Raw genomic sequence first — 16594 nt, 5'->3', positions numbered from 1 at the left:
TTCTATAGCCAAGAACCTACTATCCTAAAAAGGGTATCCAATGAAAAAAATGGAACTGGGGAGGAGGGAATTTGAATTCAAACAAGTTGTCACTGGGTCAGGATGATAAAAAAAAAGATAAAGCTGAACATCAAAACGTGGAAAAACAAAATCTTAAACAACACTCATGGTACATGAGAAAAATTGATACCAAATCCAACCGGCAGAAAGTTGGGGACTTTTTGTGGAAAAGTTGGTAAAAAATATTGTGGCAAAATGACTACATACTGACTAATTGAAAGTACGAAGGCAAGTAATTGTTCTGGTTTGAAAAATCGCATGCCAACAAGCATTTTATATATAGGTACATATTTGTCTATTACTCATCCGAGCAAATTATCAAATTCGTTGTTATGGAATATGGTCGTGTTGGAGAAAATAAGAAGAAAAAAAGAAGTGATCTATTTGTATTGCTTTTGCTTATCTGATATTTTTTTTTATATACAAAAAAAAACTATATATAAATACTTGAGATGGGTAGGCAAGGTATTATAAATGTATACAATTGGTAGATGCATAGGCAAAATGTGAATCAATCTCTCAAGGCGTTCAATAGCTTTAACACGTCCTAACAACAACAAGAAGAAAAATGCCATTAACAATCGTTTTACATGAATTTCGATGATTTCAAACTTTTTGAGAATAGTGTATATCTCATTAAGGTTGTATTTTGAATCTCAAATTTGGTCATATGGTAATTGTTCTGGTTTGAAAAATTATATGCCAGCAAACATTTTTTATATAGTTTCATACAAAATATGTGACTTTATATACTACTAGTATTTGTCTACTACTTATCCCAGCAAATTATCAAGTTCGTTGCTATGGAATACGCGTCATGTTGGAGAAAATAATAAGAAAAAATAAGTGATCTATTTGTATTGCTTTTGCTTATTTGATATTTTTATATCTACAGATACTATATATAAATACTTGAGATAAGTAGACGAGGTATTAAATGTATATAGTTGGTAGATGAATAAACAAAATGTGAATCAATCTCCCCAAAGTGATCAATATCTTTAACACGGCATAACGACAAAAAAAATGTCATTAACAATCGTTTTGAATGGATTTCGATGATTTTAAACTTTTTGAGAATAGTATCTCAATAAGGTTGTATTTTGAATCTCAAATTTGGTCATATGGTGGGATTTCACGAATGGAAAAGAAAAGCAAAGGAAAAAGGGCAAAAAAATATGCTTCTTACACTATTCACCTTTTGTCTCCTCCACGAATGATTGTCTTAAAAAAGGGGGCGGCCGGTAGAAATTCAAAAAAATTAGTAGTATAAATTATTAGATGACTACAGGGCTTAACATTGCCGAAGGCATATTAAAGTCAAGTTTAGCATTTGAACTTCAAAATCCTCAAGCAGGCCAGGGCTCCACTATTAATATCTCAACAAGATGGCACCAACTTTATAAAGATGGATCTTACCACGTTAAACTATCAAAGCTGATTAGTATTTGCTTAGTTTTTGGCCAAGAAAGGAGTACAACAATTCATGCATTTACCCAGTTAAACTCCTCCAGTATCAACTCCAAGAGACTTGATAGCAAAATCGCGTGCGAGACCTGTTTTAGATTCTAAAAAAAAAAAAAAACCTTGAACACAGGTTACACAGCCACTAGATAGGTAAGTTAGTTTCACTTCACCAGTTGAGTTAAAAGGCCAATTTGTTTGGTTGTATTCAAACACGAACTTTCATATTGGTTGGTTTAAGAGTAAGTAGTTGAAGCTCCTCGTAAATGCTTACATTTAAGTCGTCGTCCCCTCCCCCCCAAAAAAAATAAAAAAATAAAAAAAATGCATAGGTTTAAGTCTCCATATACGTAATGAAGCTAAATATACTCTTTAGTGTCGTAACACGAGGCATACTCTTAATTAGCTTGTGCGAACAAATGTAGGCAAGTCATTGTATCAACGTAGCAGATTATTATGATAACACATGCAACCAATATAGTCCAAATTTGTTTGACGCTGAAGCTTTTTTTGACAACTCAGAACCTCAACTAATTCTTGGAGCCCAATTTCACCGTTCACTTGCGGGGAGCCCAATTAAAGCAGAGTGAAGCTCCGTATGGGTTGGTGCCAAATGAGTTGATAACACATTAGAGATTTAGAACTTAAGACCCTAAGAGGGAGCAAACCCCTAAGTCCTAGATATTGATAATTAGGCCAACCGGGCTTCGGATTTTGTTTGACGGTGAAGCTGTCAGTGAAATCCACCACAAACACAGGCAAAACATGTACTATATAGTAATGCAGTAAATTAGCAGAGTATGGTCAGTAGTAGCCTCATTGTCGGCTTATAAAATTAGATAACACCACCCCCCCCCCCCCCCCCCCCCCCCCCCCCCCCCCCCAAAAAAAAAAAAAAAGAACTAAAGAAAACAGAATCATCACTTCTCATCCTCAATTGATGCTACAAGCAGGCCACATAGCCGTTTGGAATCAAACAATAGACTACCACCAAGAGCAGAACAAATGTTTGAATCAACGGTGAAAGTGCATGGCTCTCCCCTGTGAATCCTGCAACACTACCTGCGGCTGAAGCACAAAATAAACACCAACAAATTTAGCCACACACTATCATTATGTCATGGTAGCCTTTCAAAAAAATTATGTCATGGTATACAAAATTGTACTACATTTGAACAGAATTATCAAAGTAATTATGCGACTTTGGAAGTCCGACTACTACATCTGTCTCGTAGAGAGTGATGCAAGTTTTTGTGGGACTTCCGTATGAGAATGAAGAAGGCGCAAATTATATTTCATGCTTTTGAAAAAGTCACTGTCGGTCTAAACAATTAATGTTAGATTTGCTTCAAACTTGGTTAATACAATCTAGAAGTTAAGTGTGTGGGGTGATGGGCCAGGGCATGTGCCTCAAGGGGGATCTTAAAAATTGCACTTTCATCTCTTAAAAAGTTGGCAGATTATCACACTGGATCAAGGCAGAATGCCCCTTGTACAAATACAACTAAAACACTTGGTAAAGTTGGCAGATTAGCACATTGGATGAAGGCAGAATGCCCCTTTGTACAAATACAACTAAAACACTTTTAGTATTTTCTTTTACCATTTCTACTCTCTCTCCAACCTCCTCTCCCCTCCCTTGTGACTGATAACATATGAGAATTATGCGATACTATCCAAAATGGGTAATCAACGGTTGAGGTAAAGCATGATAGCTACTATGCAAAGAGAGACATCTTAAATATTATCAACAATAAGACAATCATGCGAAGCCTTTCAAATAGAAAACACTTTGTGGTTTTATCATAAAAGTACACGCAGGAAACAATATCAACGAGTATTATAGTCTTATAGTCTTATGCTTAATTTATGTTCCAAAAATGTTGCAGTGATGTTCCTTGGTGTATTTTTTTTAAATGAGTTTGTATGTAATGTTGCTCCCGCTAGAGTAAAATTGTGGCTCCACAACTGACTCCGCATAAAGCCAATTGATATTAGATCGTCGGATGACTCCAAAAAATATCATGTGTCTATGTAAAATCCGTATTTCTGAATATTTTCCGTCACCGATGAGTTGTAGTTTGTGAAACTTACCACATGCTCTTGTAGAATTGAGAGTGTTGGAGCAAATGCAGACCATTCCTTGAGTCTCAACTTCAAACCCGCATGTCCCACCAGACTTAGCACACAGATCACACCCAGTATCAGGAACACTGTAGGACAACTTGATCCCATACAGCCAATCCAACGGCCCAACCCCCTTCAACCCATCAACCCCATACACACTTGTGTAATGGCTACAATCAAGTATATTCATACTCATGTACTTCACCGTATTATACCCCGTAAAGCAGCAAGGCGGTGTCGTATTGGACAGGAGGTGGAACAGGCGGAACGCGGTGCATGAGCCATAGAGCTCGTCGCAGGAGTGACCGGAGAAGTTGAAGCAGAGGGACTTGTAGTGGTTGAGAACAGGGGAGTCTATGGAGCAGTTGAGGAGAGCGAATACGGTGTCCGGGGATGGGGGAATTATCGCGTACTGCACGTCCGACATGACGAAGTCGTGGTGGGGCTGGAGGATGGAACACGTGGACATGGATGGGTCGTAGATTACCTGTTGTTGGGGATTAATCATTAGTCACAAGTCAATGAACAATTGAAATTTGCTTAAGAAAAATGGAATGTTAGAAATGTGAGTTAAGAAATCAGGAATGCTTCTGTCCCCCAAAAAAATGGTCTCCGACAATCTTCCCGAATTCAAAGCACATGATTGCAGATATGTCGAACCCACACACTCAATTAAATCTCAACCACGCATTTTGAATCGGGTTTACTTTCCGATTCTAAAATTATTGGACCATAGACTTTCTCTTGAAAAATTGCTAGAGGATTCTGTATCTTAAATGAGAATCTTATTTCCAGAGCAGCCATAAACAAGAGTTTACAATGCTTAATCGCGACCGTCCAAAAGTGTTTTGGACGGTCTGAATGTTAATGAAACCTTTTTGGAAAAGAGTTATTAAAATTCGGACCGTCCAAAAGTGTTTTGAACGGTCGCGATGGATTGCTGCTGTAATCAAGTTGTTTCCAACTGCTCCGGAAATAAGTATTTCTCTCATCTTAAATAACCAACTATAGTGAACCAAAAAGGTTCCTGGAATGGTGGTTCTCATGGCACGAGCTGAAGCTGTAATGGAATGTTCTTTATTTTGAAGATATACACGTTTAGAAACTGATATATCTTATCCATTTGATAATGGATAAAGCTCCCAAATGGTTCTTTTTGTTTTAGGAAGTTGTATCTCTTTTTATATGCTTGATGTATTATTTATCATGTATTCCGGCTGTCTTTTGTATTTCCGAACTATGGGCTGTAATGACTCTTTATGACTATTAATCTATGAAGTTCTTTTTTTATGAAAAAAAAAGATAGTTTAAGAAAGTAAGACCAGTGTGCAAAAAGTTGTCCTAAATCAATATTACCCTTGTTTTGGTGAATATTTTGACGACTGAATATACTCCAAGATACATTTAACAAATTTCAGAGTGCTTTCATGATACACAATCAATGGAAGATGGGAGTCTGATCTAGTTGTAAGGTAGGCTACACAATGCAGAGAGACAGAGCAATGAAAGAGTTTTAGGCAAGTGTGAGAAATTTCATGCCTGCGTAAGACTAAAATATATTTAACCCAAAGGGTTTGGTCAAATGTGAATGAAAAAACTAATAAGTGTTTGCAGTGGCGAAGTCCGGATTTTAATCTTAGGGGGCCGGCTTAGTAAACATATAATTTTTTATCAGAACGTATATTTATTATATCGTAAAGTTTTGCTTTTCAATTCATAACATTTGTACATTGAAAAGATTCTTTAGGCTACGTCAACTATCACGTGCTTATTTTTTATTAATGAAAGAAATTGAGAAATGACAATGTAAAATAATCGGCTTTTTATCAAATCGAACCAAAATTATTAAGATTATAATTAGATATACACGAATAATTATCAATAATATTCAAAATCAAGTATATACAAAACAAAAATTTTAAAACTCGGATGCTTGGGAAGCTGGGGCCGGGGGCCCCCGGGCCCCAACATAGCTCCGCCCATGAGTGTTTGTCCTCCATGAGGTCGCATATTCGAATCTCACAAAGGCCAAACATTTCAAACCCTTGGGGCTACTGGAAGGTTTGCCCAGTCGTTAATTAACTTCAGAGTTACATAGTAATTAACTGAGATGCATGCAAGCTAATGTGAATGTTGGGTCATAAAGAAAAAGGACTAATGACTGAAGCCTATTCTCACAAAAGGCAGCAGTTCCTCTTCAAAACAACTCTGAATAGTTCGAAACATTTTGAAATGAAACTGCGCGCATAACAAACTTCCAACAATTAAAGACTTTACCATGGTCTTTTTGTCGTAGTCGATGGACTGGACTTTGTAAGTGCCGGAAGGCGTTTGGAAGAACAAGTCGGTGGAGCAGTTGAGCATCTTGCTGAACTGCGGCGCACCGCAGCCGTCGTCGATGCCGAATGGGTACTTGACGGGCATGTTGCCGCAGAAGTTGCGGCAGAGAGAGTGAGTCAGAGTTGGAAGAAAGAATAGCAGTAGCAGAGCCAAGTGTTGAGGTGAAGAAGACATACTACTACTACTATTACTCTACTACTACTGTTTTGGCTTGAAGGAAATTTTACTTTTGATAGAGAGAGATACTTTGGCTTTGTTTAGAACTCCATAAAGGTCGTGGAATTTGGAAAAAGTGTGAATCGCTTTTGGCAGCTGTCCGCAATTTCCTCCAGTGTTGCGGTTCTTTTGACCGTTTGACAGGCTGTTATGGGATCCACAAAGTTGAAGAAAATTATAAACACAGGCACAGCATAAAATTACTCTGCACCCAATTGTTTTACATGCCTTCTCTTGAATTATTCAAATCCTTCAATACAACTTCATCGGCAAAAAGCAAAAAAACAACTGCCCATAATAGATAGAGCTCTAGAAAATGGAGGCCGCATAACAAAATCCAATAACAAATACCGTACTTACCTCGTTAAACAACTTTTTCACGAGATTAAGCTTCATATGGATCATTCGGGTAGTTATAATTTGTTCCACAATAATAGTGAATGAGCTTACTTTCTTTCAAGAAGATGGATATAAACGATTTATTTGACTAAAAAATACTACTCAAGTGGCATTTATATTCAACCATAGCTCAATACAATAGTTCACATAAATGTTTACCACACCACACATTTTCCAAATCAATCCATTTAAAAAAACCCTTACAAAATTATGCATGATAAACCACATGGCTTGTTTGGCTAGACTTTGGTTATGTAAGAATGATGAACTATGCTATTTTCTATTAAGATTGTGATACAAATAACTTCATAAACCCATTTATAAGTAATTTGCTAGGTATTAATTAATACTAATATGCATTACCAAATTTAATAGTACTAGCTGTACAAAAAAAAAAAATTGACAATTAATTGCAGTGGATAAATGCTTACCGGCTGGGGATGTAGCACATACGGTAGAGCGCTCGCTTTGCATGCGAGAGCCACGGAGTTCGATACCCCGCATCTCCACACCACCTCTTCCTTTTTCCGCCGTCTAATTTTTTCTCATTTCTGCGACACTCCTTGCACTGACGACGGCGGATAACCCCAGCCAGGCTAATAAAAACTCAATTTTCCCGCGCAACACTTTTCATCGCCGCACAACAATTCTCTCTCTCTCTCTCTCTCTCTCATCCTCCTCCTCCCAATTGAGCTTCCCTCCCTCCGCTTTTTGTCTCGCTCTCCAGCTCAGCTCAGAATCCGACACTGTAGTGCTAGGGCTCGCATCGAATCGGGGACATGGAAACTCACCAGATCGCTCAGATGCTCTCCCAAACCCTCAGCCCCGACGGCACCGTCGTACGCACCGCCACCGACGCCCTCGACCGTCTATCTCTCCTCCCCTCTTTCCCTTTTTCTCTCCTCTCCATTTCCACCGGTAATAATCCTTCTCTCTTTCTACCCCTTCTTCCACACACTCACACACACAGTGACACATACACACCTACCTGATAGGCTGATACTACTTTACCAATTACAATTCAATTCACTTATTAGTAGGAGTAGTTGTTAAAACCTTTACTAGTCTTGCTTGATTAGCAGTTTTTTTAGTGGAATTAAAATCGTTTTATCTCGTGAAAACAGGAAGTGAAGATCCAGGCCAAAGAATTGCTGCTGCAACATACCTGAAGAACTTCACCAGGAGAAATTTTCAATCTTCTAAAGTCAGCAAAGAGTTCAGAGATGCACTTGTTCATGCTTTGCTTCAAGTAGATTCCGCAGTTTTGAAAACCTTGGTTGAAGCGGTAAGCCAGTCTCCACACGCGTTTTTATTTTAAAAGAGGATTGAGTTTTTGATACCACTGCTTGTATATGTGTGAATTTCACTGGTACAGATGAAGCCACAAACTTGGATTATTTTTTTTTACAATTCAAATTTCCTTCCCAGTTTTAAAATCCTTTGTTGTGGGTGTGACTTCATCTCAACCATTGATTTACGTACATGTGATGTGGCAGCATCCAAGTGTTTAATGGACCCATCCACTATTGATGTAATTAGGATCGTGATATGTGAAGTTCGTTGTTTCAGTTTCGGGTTATTGTTGCTACTGAGTTCGTGAAGGAAAATTCCTGGCCTGATATTGTACCCAAACTGCGTGCCGTCATTCAAACTAGTGATCTGATTAATAATGGTGGAAGTTGTCAGTGGAAGACTATTAATGCCTTGACGGTTCTTCAATCGCTGATTAGACCATTCCAGGTATTCTTAATGCACAGATGCGTTATTCAACTAACCATGATTTACTTATTGGACGACGCATCCACCATAGTTACAGGAAAACTTAGTCAGAAACTGATCATTTTGCTAACAAAAGCCAGCTTTTTGTTTGTGGCACTACATTAGTTAAACTCGGTCTATCTTGTAAATTGCTTTACTGTCATATTTCTTACTGGAACCCTTTTCCATGTCGATGCATCCCTCCCAGGTCCTAACAACTTTTGTATACAGTGTAGGCAAAAAATTTAAAGTGGGGTTTGTCGGAATCGGTAGCTAAAGCATATAACACTGCTAGGTTGCTCTTTTCTCAACATGTCCTCATTTGACCAAACAGACAACATTTCAATGAGATATTAATAATGTTTTCTTCCCCGGCATGGTACTGTCAGAATACACTGTTATTGGTGCCTCTTATTGATTACGTCTTTTGCAGTATTTCTTGAATCCGAAAGTTGCGAAGGAGCCCGTTCCACCACAGCTGGAGCTAATTGCACAAGAAATTCTTGTTCCATTACTTGATCTATTTCATCAACGTGTTGAAAAGGTTTGATCTTCCTTCCACGTATGTTGTTTCTAGGTATCTTCCTTAGAAATGCATGCTGAAATGTCTCCTCTCGTTGGATTTGGTGGTGTGCGGAACAGGCTTTAGCCATCCATAGTAAAAGAGAAGAGGAAACTGAAAAGCTCCTTGTTATTCTATGCAAGTGCATGTACCTTGCTGTAAGTATATTTTCTGGTTTTCATTTGGAAGAGGAATGGAATTTTAAATTCGCTTTTAAATTTAATCTGGCTTGATAGTCAATCAGATAGCATAGCTAGGTGGAAGTTTTCTTATCTAGTTTTTGGTGAATGCTGCTTAATATGTTTGTTCTTTTATGATTTGTAAAACCATTATGGTTGCTGCTTTATATGGTGAAACACTGGTAAATTATAAATAATGTATGTATATGCATTGTTTTCCTAGCCTTTTCAGTTTTTTTCCTAACTTCATTGTGAATTTTCCACTTCAGATTTCTCATCTATTACTGCATTTTTCTCTTGGGTTCTTTTCACGTATATCTGATAGGATTCTATGAAGCTAGTATCATCTTTATCTCTCTTTTTTTGGCTTGGCAATATCATCTTTATCTTGCACTGTTAATTCCCGCCTCTTTACCAACAATGCTGCTCCAAAAACTTATTTGAGTCAGTTTTGTAGGTGAGATCACATATGCCATCTGCTTTGGCTCCTCATCTTTCTTCGTTTTGTGGGGATCTATTCGGCATTCTGAATTCACTGAGTTTTGATGGTGACGATGCAATGGAAGATGGGTACTTCTTGAGGCTTAAAACTGGGAAAAGAAGTTTGCTCATTTTCTGTGCTTTGGTCACCCGACACAGGAAGTTTTCAGACAAGTAATGCTGTCAAAGACGCAGTGTTGACTTTGATAACCTATGCTTGATTGGATGCTGATATTTTGTTGCCTGTTATGTTCGCAGGCTGATGCCGAACATTGTTAATTGCGTCTCAAAAATAGTCAAGCACAGCACAATCTTAAGCGTAAGTTCTGCATGACTTTTGACAAGTTTAGGAGAAAATATACGTAGGCCTCTTTGTGATTTTCATTCTTTGAAACATTTAAAACTTGCCAGTTGGCATAGGTGTACACACACGCCCATATGTTTCTTCTGTGAACTTCTTATATGTGACATCTATACACCGTTAGTGCCTTCTTTCTGTTGCATGCTCCGTAACTTTGACCCGCATTTTTCTTAATTCGTTTTAATTCTCAAGCTATGACATCTTGATACCTTGGTATGATTGTGATGATTCTGCATGTGTATTTTATTGCTTAAACTGAGAGTATCCATCCTTGTAAGAGTTCATTTGGCTTTATTTTGCTTTGTCAAATTCATTATTCTTTACTTCCATTTTTTAGTTAGGTAACCTCGTGGAAATGTATATTATGCAGAAGCTGGAGTTTCCATCAGAGAGGATTGTGTCATTAGCCTTCGATGTTCTCTCACGTGTCCTAGAGACAGGCCCTGTAAGCTCTATACCTTTCTTATTTACTCTGTGTCCATCACTCTTGTGATTTTGGTTCCCCAACCGCTGAAGGGTACTATGGTAAATTGGTAACTCATGAAGACTTCACAAATACAATTTTGCTATCATTGTAAGTTTTCTGATTGTCTGCGAACAGGGGTGGAGGCTAGTTTCTCCCCATTTCTCGTCATTACTGGACTCTGCTATCTTTCCGGCATTGATAATGAATGAGAAGGTATGGTATCTCCCACCTTCCCATTTGAGTGGATTTTTTTTGCAAGCATCTAGCCTTCCACATTAGACACAATGCAGCTTATAATCAAGTAAAGACCCATTTGTTCATATTGTTGAACAACTCTGCATGAGGCGTCAAACTCTTCTCTCTTTTTTGTGTGTTTTATATCGTCACGTACACTGTTACTGTGCACTCTTGGGTAAAGTACTAGTCCCTTTGATTTTCTATATTGTCTGCAAGTAGGACACTACAGAGTGGGAAGAAGATCCAGAGGAATACATACGGAAAAATCTTCCATCAGAACTTGTATGGTATCAAATTCTAATGACTTAAATAAGTTGTCTATGATTCAGTTTCATGGGATTACTTGTATTGATTATGGTTCATATTGCAGGAAGAAATTTCTGGATGGAAAGATGATCTATTCACAGCAAGAAAAAGTGCATTGAATTTACTTGGTGTTATATCAATGTCAAAGGTTGGTGTTCCAACAAAATGATGTTTCCTCATTTCCTGCCATGTTAATAGAGCTCAGGGTATGTTGTTTTGCAATGCTTGCAGGGGCCTCCAGTTGTGGGTTCTGATTATAATTCGTCACTTTCGTCAAAGCGTAAAAAAGGTGACAAGACCAAAGGGAAGGCTCGCAGTTCAATGGGGGAATTGTTAGTGCTTCCGTTTTTGTCAAAGTTTCCAATCCCATCAGATGTTAATGCACATGAAACCAAGATACTGAATGAGTGAGTACACATGCATCCAGTAATTTTGGCCTTCTTAGAAACGTGATGCATGCCTTATCCCCAGTCATTTCTTCTGCACCAATGATGGTTTTATGAAAATTCGACAGAAGTATGTCCGAGGGAGTTGTTTATTGAAGAGAGGATTTTAGTTTCAGCAAGTAGGAACCATTGGTAGAACCGTAGAAACATTTACTTATGACTTTGTGGCTCTTTAAATGTGAGGGTGAAAAAAGAGTAGTACATGCTGTTCCAGGATCTTTTGGTGACTTTATTAAAGGCATCACTTTTACTACCTGGTTTTTGTGATCTGGGGCAGTTTGTCCGCAAGTAACTTTGAGGTTATTATTTCAATTACTGATAGTGTTGCTGAGAGCTTATACGTACGTTTCCTTTTCTTACTTCTCATCCCTCTTGATCCTGGAGCATTGTTTAGTTTTCATGTCCCCCAATTGTGTTTCCATGTCGCCATCTGCAGGTACTATGGTGTTCTGATGGCATACGGAAGCCTTCAAGATGTAAGTGGATTGCCTTATTAATTTGGTTTACTTGGTCTAGGAGTTTAAAATTTACCTAGCTATTGTTGCATTTGCAGTTCCTAAGCGAGCAGAAAGCTGAATACACTGCAACTCTTATTCGTATGCGGGTGTTACCACTATATACAATCCCCCTGCCTATACCTTATCTAGTTGCCTCTGCAAACTGGGTGCTTGGAGAGCTTGCGTCCTGTCTCCCTGAAGTGAGATTTTTCTCTTTCATGCTCATCTCTCGAATAGAGTGTTTGAAACTATTTCCTTGTCACTTCTTTACTTCCATTTAGTTTCTTTTCTTGAATCTACCCTTATATAATCTGAGAAACAGGGTGTTATTATGGCTTGCACATTTAAACATGTCCTTATCAGGTTATTCTTAATCATTCAGGAAATGAGTGCTGATGTGTATTCTTCATTGCTCAAAGGATTAACTATGCCAGATATGGGAGATATCTCTTGTTATCCTGTCCGCTTGTCTGCTGCTGGTGCAATTACTGAACTCGTTGAAGTATGTTGCCCTCAACAGATATTAAGTTTGTGTAATTTGTCTGAAGCTGTGTTTTAGTTGTCCTATAGCTTTTCAAACTTTTTTTTTGGGCAGAATGACTACTTGCCACCTGAATGGTTGCCCCTTCTTCAAGTTGTGGTTGGTCGGATTTCTGATGAAGGTGAAGAGACCTCAATTTTATTTCAGCTTCTTGGTACTTTGGTTGAGGCTGGAAGTGAACATGTTGCACTTCATATACCGCATATAATGACATCATTGGTTGGTACAATCTCGAAGTGCATTCCTCCTAATCCAGAGCCATGGTCTCAAGTATGTAGTTATCTGCTAATGATCTTGATGTTTAAGTCTCTCTCTCTCTCTCTCTCTCTAAACTATCCAATAATCTCAATGATGTACATTCAAGCAACTTCAGGAAAAGAATACATTTATGTGGCTGATCAAAAAAAGAATACATTGATGTGGAAAAGTTAGTCTGGTTGAATATCGGTCCAAGTTTTTTCAATGAACGTGGAGAAAGAGAAACAAATTCAAGTAGTTCTTCATACATTCTGTTGCATTCTTGTTCTCTCTTGTACTTCAGAGAGTATCCTGGATTGACTGTGGTTTCAGCCCGTAGATTTTAGCCACTGGTTCTGGTGTCTAATACAATCAGGTCGTTTGCAACCTCAAATATAATTTTCCTTGCTTGTAGCCTAACCATGCTGTATTTGTGGTGTTAACTGTTAACACAATCATTTAGTTTTTATTTTCTTAATCTTTCACACTAACAGTTTTGGATTCTGAAATTGCTGCAATTCATGTTTCCTAGATTTATATCGGCAAACGAATAACATCCTACATGATGGCAATTGCGTGTTTTTAGTCATCTGTGCATTTGTTTCACTTCCTGTTAGGAGTAGTTCAGAATTCTGACGTTAAAAATTCCTTAAGCTTTGCCCATTAAGTAATGGAGAAAATTTTCACACTGAGCTAACACGCATACCCAATAGATGGTGGAACAGGGATTTGCAGCATTAGCAGTGATGGCTCAGTGTTGGGAAGACTCTATGCCTGAAGAAGGTGAACAAAATGAATCAAGTGACTTGTGGGTAGCTGGTCGATCTACCATTGCTAATGCTTTGTCTAATCTCCTGCAGCAGGCTTGGCTTAGACCTGCACAAGAAATGGTTAGTAGAAACACATATAGTTCATTGCCTTCTGTTAAATTCCTTAATTCAGGTTTAGTAGAGCCTAAGTTTGCAGAATTGGTACTGACCTCAATGCTACGACTCAACCTTACAATATCTGTTACCAGAATCAAATATTTGTTGTTCATAAAATTTCATAATTTTTTCCAAGTGCATATCCAATTTTTCCCCTTTTCACAAGGAAATGTTCTTAGATTCTGTAATGTAAATATCTTCTCCCTTTCCGGCCCTCATACTATTTATGTCTTTTCTTGGTGGAATTTATATGTTCAGGCAGAAGAGGCTTCTCCTTTATTGCCCCCTCCATCGTGCATCGATGATTCATCTGCACTGCTTAGATTCATCATGCAATCAATTACCACAAGCAATGAGCTTTTAAAGGTTAAGCTTTCTGATTTATTACTGGTTTGGGCTGACTTAATTGCAAACTGGCATGCTTGGGAAGAAACGGAGGATTTATCTATCTTCAACTGCATTAAAGACATTGTTAGTCTAAACCAAAAATTTGTGCTGAAGAATTTCATCTTGGGGGAAATGCCATCTCCCCCAGCTCCACCTGTGATGCGACAGTCTATTATAGAAGGAATCGGTGGTTTTATTAGTGCGGCCTTTTCACAGTATCCATCTGCAACGTGGAGGGCTTCTTCATGCGTACACCTGTTATTGCATGTCCCTAGTTACAAATTTGAAGCAGAAGGTGTAAGGCAGTCATTGGTGATTGCTTTCAGTAAGGCAGCATTTTCTCGTTTTGGGGACATTAAGAGCAAGCCTTGTTCGCTGTGGAAACCTTTGTTGCTTGCTGTATCATCTTGTTATTTGTGTTATCCGGATGTCGTGGAGAAGATTTTGGAGAAGGATGAACATGAAGGCTTTGCAGTCTGGGCATCTGCTCTTGGTTTAATCTCCTCCAGCAAATTTGAACATGGTCTATCATCAGAGTCTGAGATGAAGTTAAGCGGTTAGTATACCACTGTCTGGGCCTTATGGAACTTAGATTGTTTAAACGTCCTAGTTCTTAGTAGAATGCCCTGTACGGAGTGATCAATATGCATATACATGTTACAGAACACCATTCTTCAAAGTTTGCATGGCTAATTGAGGCATGAGTAATGTTTGTTTTCATGAATTCCAGTTATGACATTAGCAAAAGTGGTTGAGCGGTTGCTGACGCAAGAAAACAATTGGTCTGGTTTGTTACAAAAATGCTTTATTTCTCTGATGGAGGCATCTGTAAGCTTGAAAGAAGCTATGGGAGAAGAGGAGGACAATGATGAGGAGAGCGGAGATGATCAAGATGCTGTTGATGAAGACACTGAAGATGACAACGACGATGAGGTTTGGCTTTTTTATTTTTGTGCTTGGCGAGGTTGTCTTTTTTCATTTAAAATGGAGATATAACCCTATAACCTGGAAGCATCAATAGATTTGTGACATGTTCCCTTTTTCTTTCTTGGTCTTAGGACTCAGATGATGAAGAACGCGAAGAAACTGAAGAAGAATTCCTGGATCGGTATGCCAAAGCAGCTGTTGCCTTGGAAAACGGTACCGTCGTGGAAGAAGGGGATGTGGAAGATCAAGAGCAAGAGCTTGAATTGGGTAAGCCAGTTGATACTTTTTCCATGAAAATCCAACATGTCTATCGACGGATTAAATGGAATTCAGATCTTGACGCGCCTGTTTAGAAAGTTGAAGTTGATACATAAATAACAAAAAATCTGACGTCCAAAATCTTCTCCGAAACTCTTACGAGCGGCTTTTTGTGTAAGCATATTGCTCGTGGACGTGGAGTTGCTGATTTGAAAATTACATTTTAACGGCTTAAATGCATGTTGAGGATCTTTGTAGATGACTTCTGTTATTTTGCCATGATGTGAATTTTTAGGTGGTTTGGAAGAGGTTGATCAGCAGGGTATTGTGATATCATTGATAACAAGATACCACCAAGTTCTAATACAAGGACAGTCACTGCCACCACAAGTCATCTCCAGTTTCCTCAACACATTCCCGGAATGTAATTTGGTCTTCCAGCAATATTGCTGATGGGTTTCGTTGTGTGGTTCGGTTTCTAAAAGCATGTTTCTACCATAGCAAAAAAACTGGGGGGTTTTGCTTCCCACCGTAAGTTAAAGGTGTTTTTCCTTTCTGCTGTACACACCCACCCCCCCCCAAAAAAAAAAAAAAAAGAGCAAGTTGAAAGGGTTTGTTGTAATATTGATTTTTTTGTGTTTGTAATTCAGATCCATTGGAGTTGCCAATTTTTAGAATTTCCCTTGGCAGCATTGAGTTTAGTGTGCCCAATTCTTGCATATGTATTGTGATGTATGTACGCCCAATTTTCCTTCAATTTCTCCTACTTCCGGCTCATGAACAAAACTGAGAAAAACAAGGGATGGTGAAAACAGTAAAGCCTCATTAAAATGAGAATTGTAAGTTAAAAGATGGGGAAAATAATCGGATGTTAAATCAGCAAAAGCGATAAATTGCACCAAGTGGTTATTTTGTTGAGGAACTATCTGGAATTTGTCGTTCATTTTTTAGGTTCAAATTTCATAGCCAACTAATAGGACTAAGCATATCCTTGAGCTCTTGCAACACGAGGCGAGTTTTAATTTTGGCCCCAACATACTCGTTACACATCCATCTTTTGTTATTAGCAAAAAAAAAAAAGTGAGATCGACATATAAAGTAATTCTCATAATTTGCATGCTCGTGCGTGAGCGTAAATCGTCTTTCAATTACATCTCAAATTGTTAAAATGTGGGAGAGCTTGAGCGCATTGCGAGGATTGATAGCGGAAACACATTGACATTTGGTAGGATTAGGACATCCACAATGGCCTAACCATAGGATAAGCAAAAGTTGCACACCACATTTGGGTTATCCATTTAAAGATTGCCAAATGTAGCAATGTAGAGGTCTATAATGTCATAAATCAAATTTGAATAATCAATGTTGTGTTGGATAAGTTTTTGAGAAATTTTTATGAGAGTAATGATTAGAAATAAGG

The 16594-nt window shown here is 38.3% G+C and overlaps 2 protein-coding genes across 2 annotated transcripts; one reads left to right on the top strand and one right to left on the bottom strand.

Annotated features, from left to right (window-relative positions):
- Window positions 1-2433: 2433 nt before the first annotated feature.
- LOC131323495 (uncharacterized) lies at window positions 2434-6230 on the bottom strand. The gene is made up of 3 exons (XM_058355316.1): window positions 5929-6230; window positions 3619-4138; window positions 2434-2592 (listed from the first exon to the last, which is right to left on the bottom strand). Exons 1-3 carry the CDS (start codon window positions 6163-6165, stop codon window positions 2468-2470), a joined length of 882 nt encoding a protein of 293 aa, XP_058211299.1. The 5' UTR covers window positions 6166-6230; the 3' UTR covers window positions 2434-2467.
- Window positions 6231-7124: 894 nt separating this feature from the next.
- On the top strand, window positions 7125-15745 carry LOC131323494 (importin beta-like SAD2). Its single transcript, XM_058355315.1, has 21 exons — window positions 7125-7524; window positions 7731-7891; window positions 8176-8346; window positions 8798-8908; window positions 9007-9084; window positions 9563-9759; window positions 9844-9904; window positions 10317-10391; window positions 10548-10625; window positions 10869-10931; window positions 11020-11103; window positions 11187-11362; window positions 11838-11877; window positions 11955-12098; window positions 12281-12400; window positions 12494-12709; window positions 13390-13566; window positions 13861-14545; window positions 14720-14922; window positions 15048-15183; window positions 15470-15745. The coding sequence occupies exons 1-21, from the start codon at window positions 7386-7388 to the stop codon at window positions 15625-15627; spliced, it is 3273 nt and encodes a 1090-aa protein (XP_058211298.1). The 5' UTR covers window positions 7125-7385; the 3' UTR covers window positions 15628-15745.
- The last annotated feature ends 849 nt before the right edge of the window (window positions 15746-16594 follow it).

This window comes from Rhododendron vialii, chromosome 4a, assembly GCF_030253575.1.
Source record: "Rhododendron vialii isolate Sample 1 chromosome 4a, ASM3025357v1".
NCBI lineage: Eukaryota > Viridiplantae > Streptophyta > Magnoliopsida > Ericales > Ericaceae > Rhododendron > Rhododendron vialii.
This window is presented reverse-complemented; position numbering and strand designations above follow the sequence as displayed.

Bases quoted from the DNA above. Each gene is read 5' to 3' on its own strand.
- LOC131323495 (XM_058355316.1), bottom strand. From the start codon at position 6,165: ATGTCTTCTTCACCTCAACACTTGGCTCTGCTACTGCTATTCTTTCTT. The intron at 4,139-5,928 runs GTAAAGTCTTTA...CCCCAACAACAG, and splicing joins ACTACGACAAAAAGACCATG to GTAATCTACGACCCATCCAT. The intron at 2,593-3,618 runs GTAAGTTTCACA...TTTGTGCTTCAG, and splicing joins CAATTCTACAAGAGCATGTG to CCGCAGGTAGTGTTGCAGGA.
- LOC131323494 (XM_058355315.1), top strand. From the start codon at position 7,386: ATGGAAACTCACCAGATCGCTCAGATGCTCTCCCAAACCCTCAGCCCC. The intron at 9,905-10,316 runs GTAAGTTCTGCA...TATATTATGCAG, and splicing joins AGCACAGCACAATCTTAAGC to AAGCTGGAGTTTCCATCAGA. The intron at 15,184-15,469 runs GTAAGCCAGTTG...GTGAATTTTTAG, and splicing joins AGAGCAAGAGCTTGAATTGG to GTGGTTTGGAAGAGGTTGAT.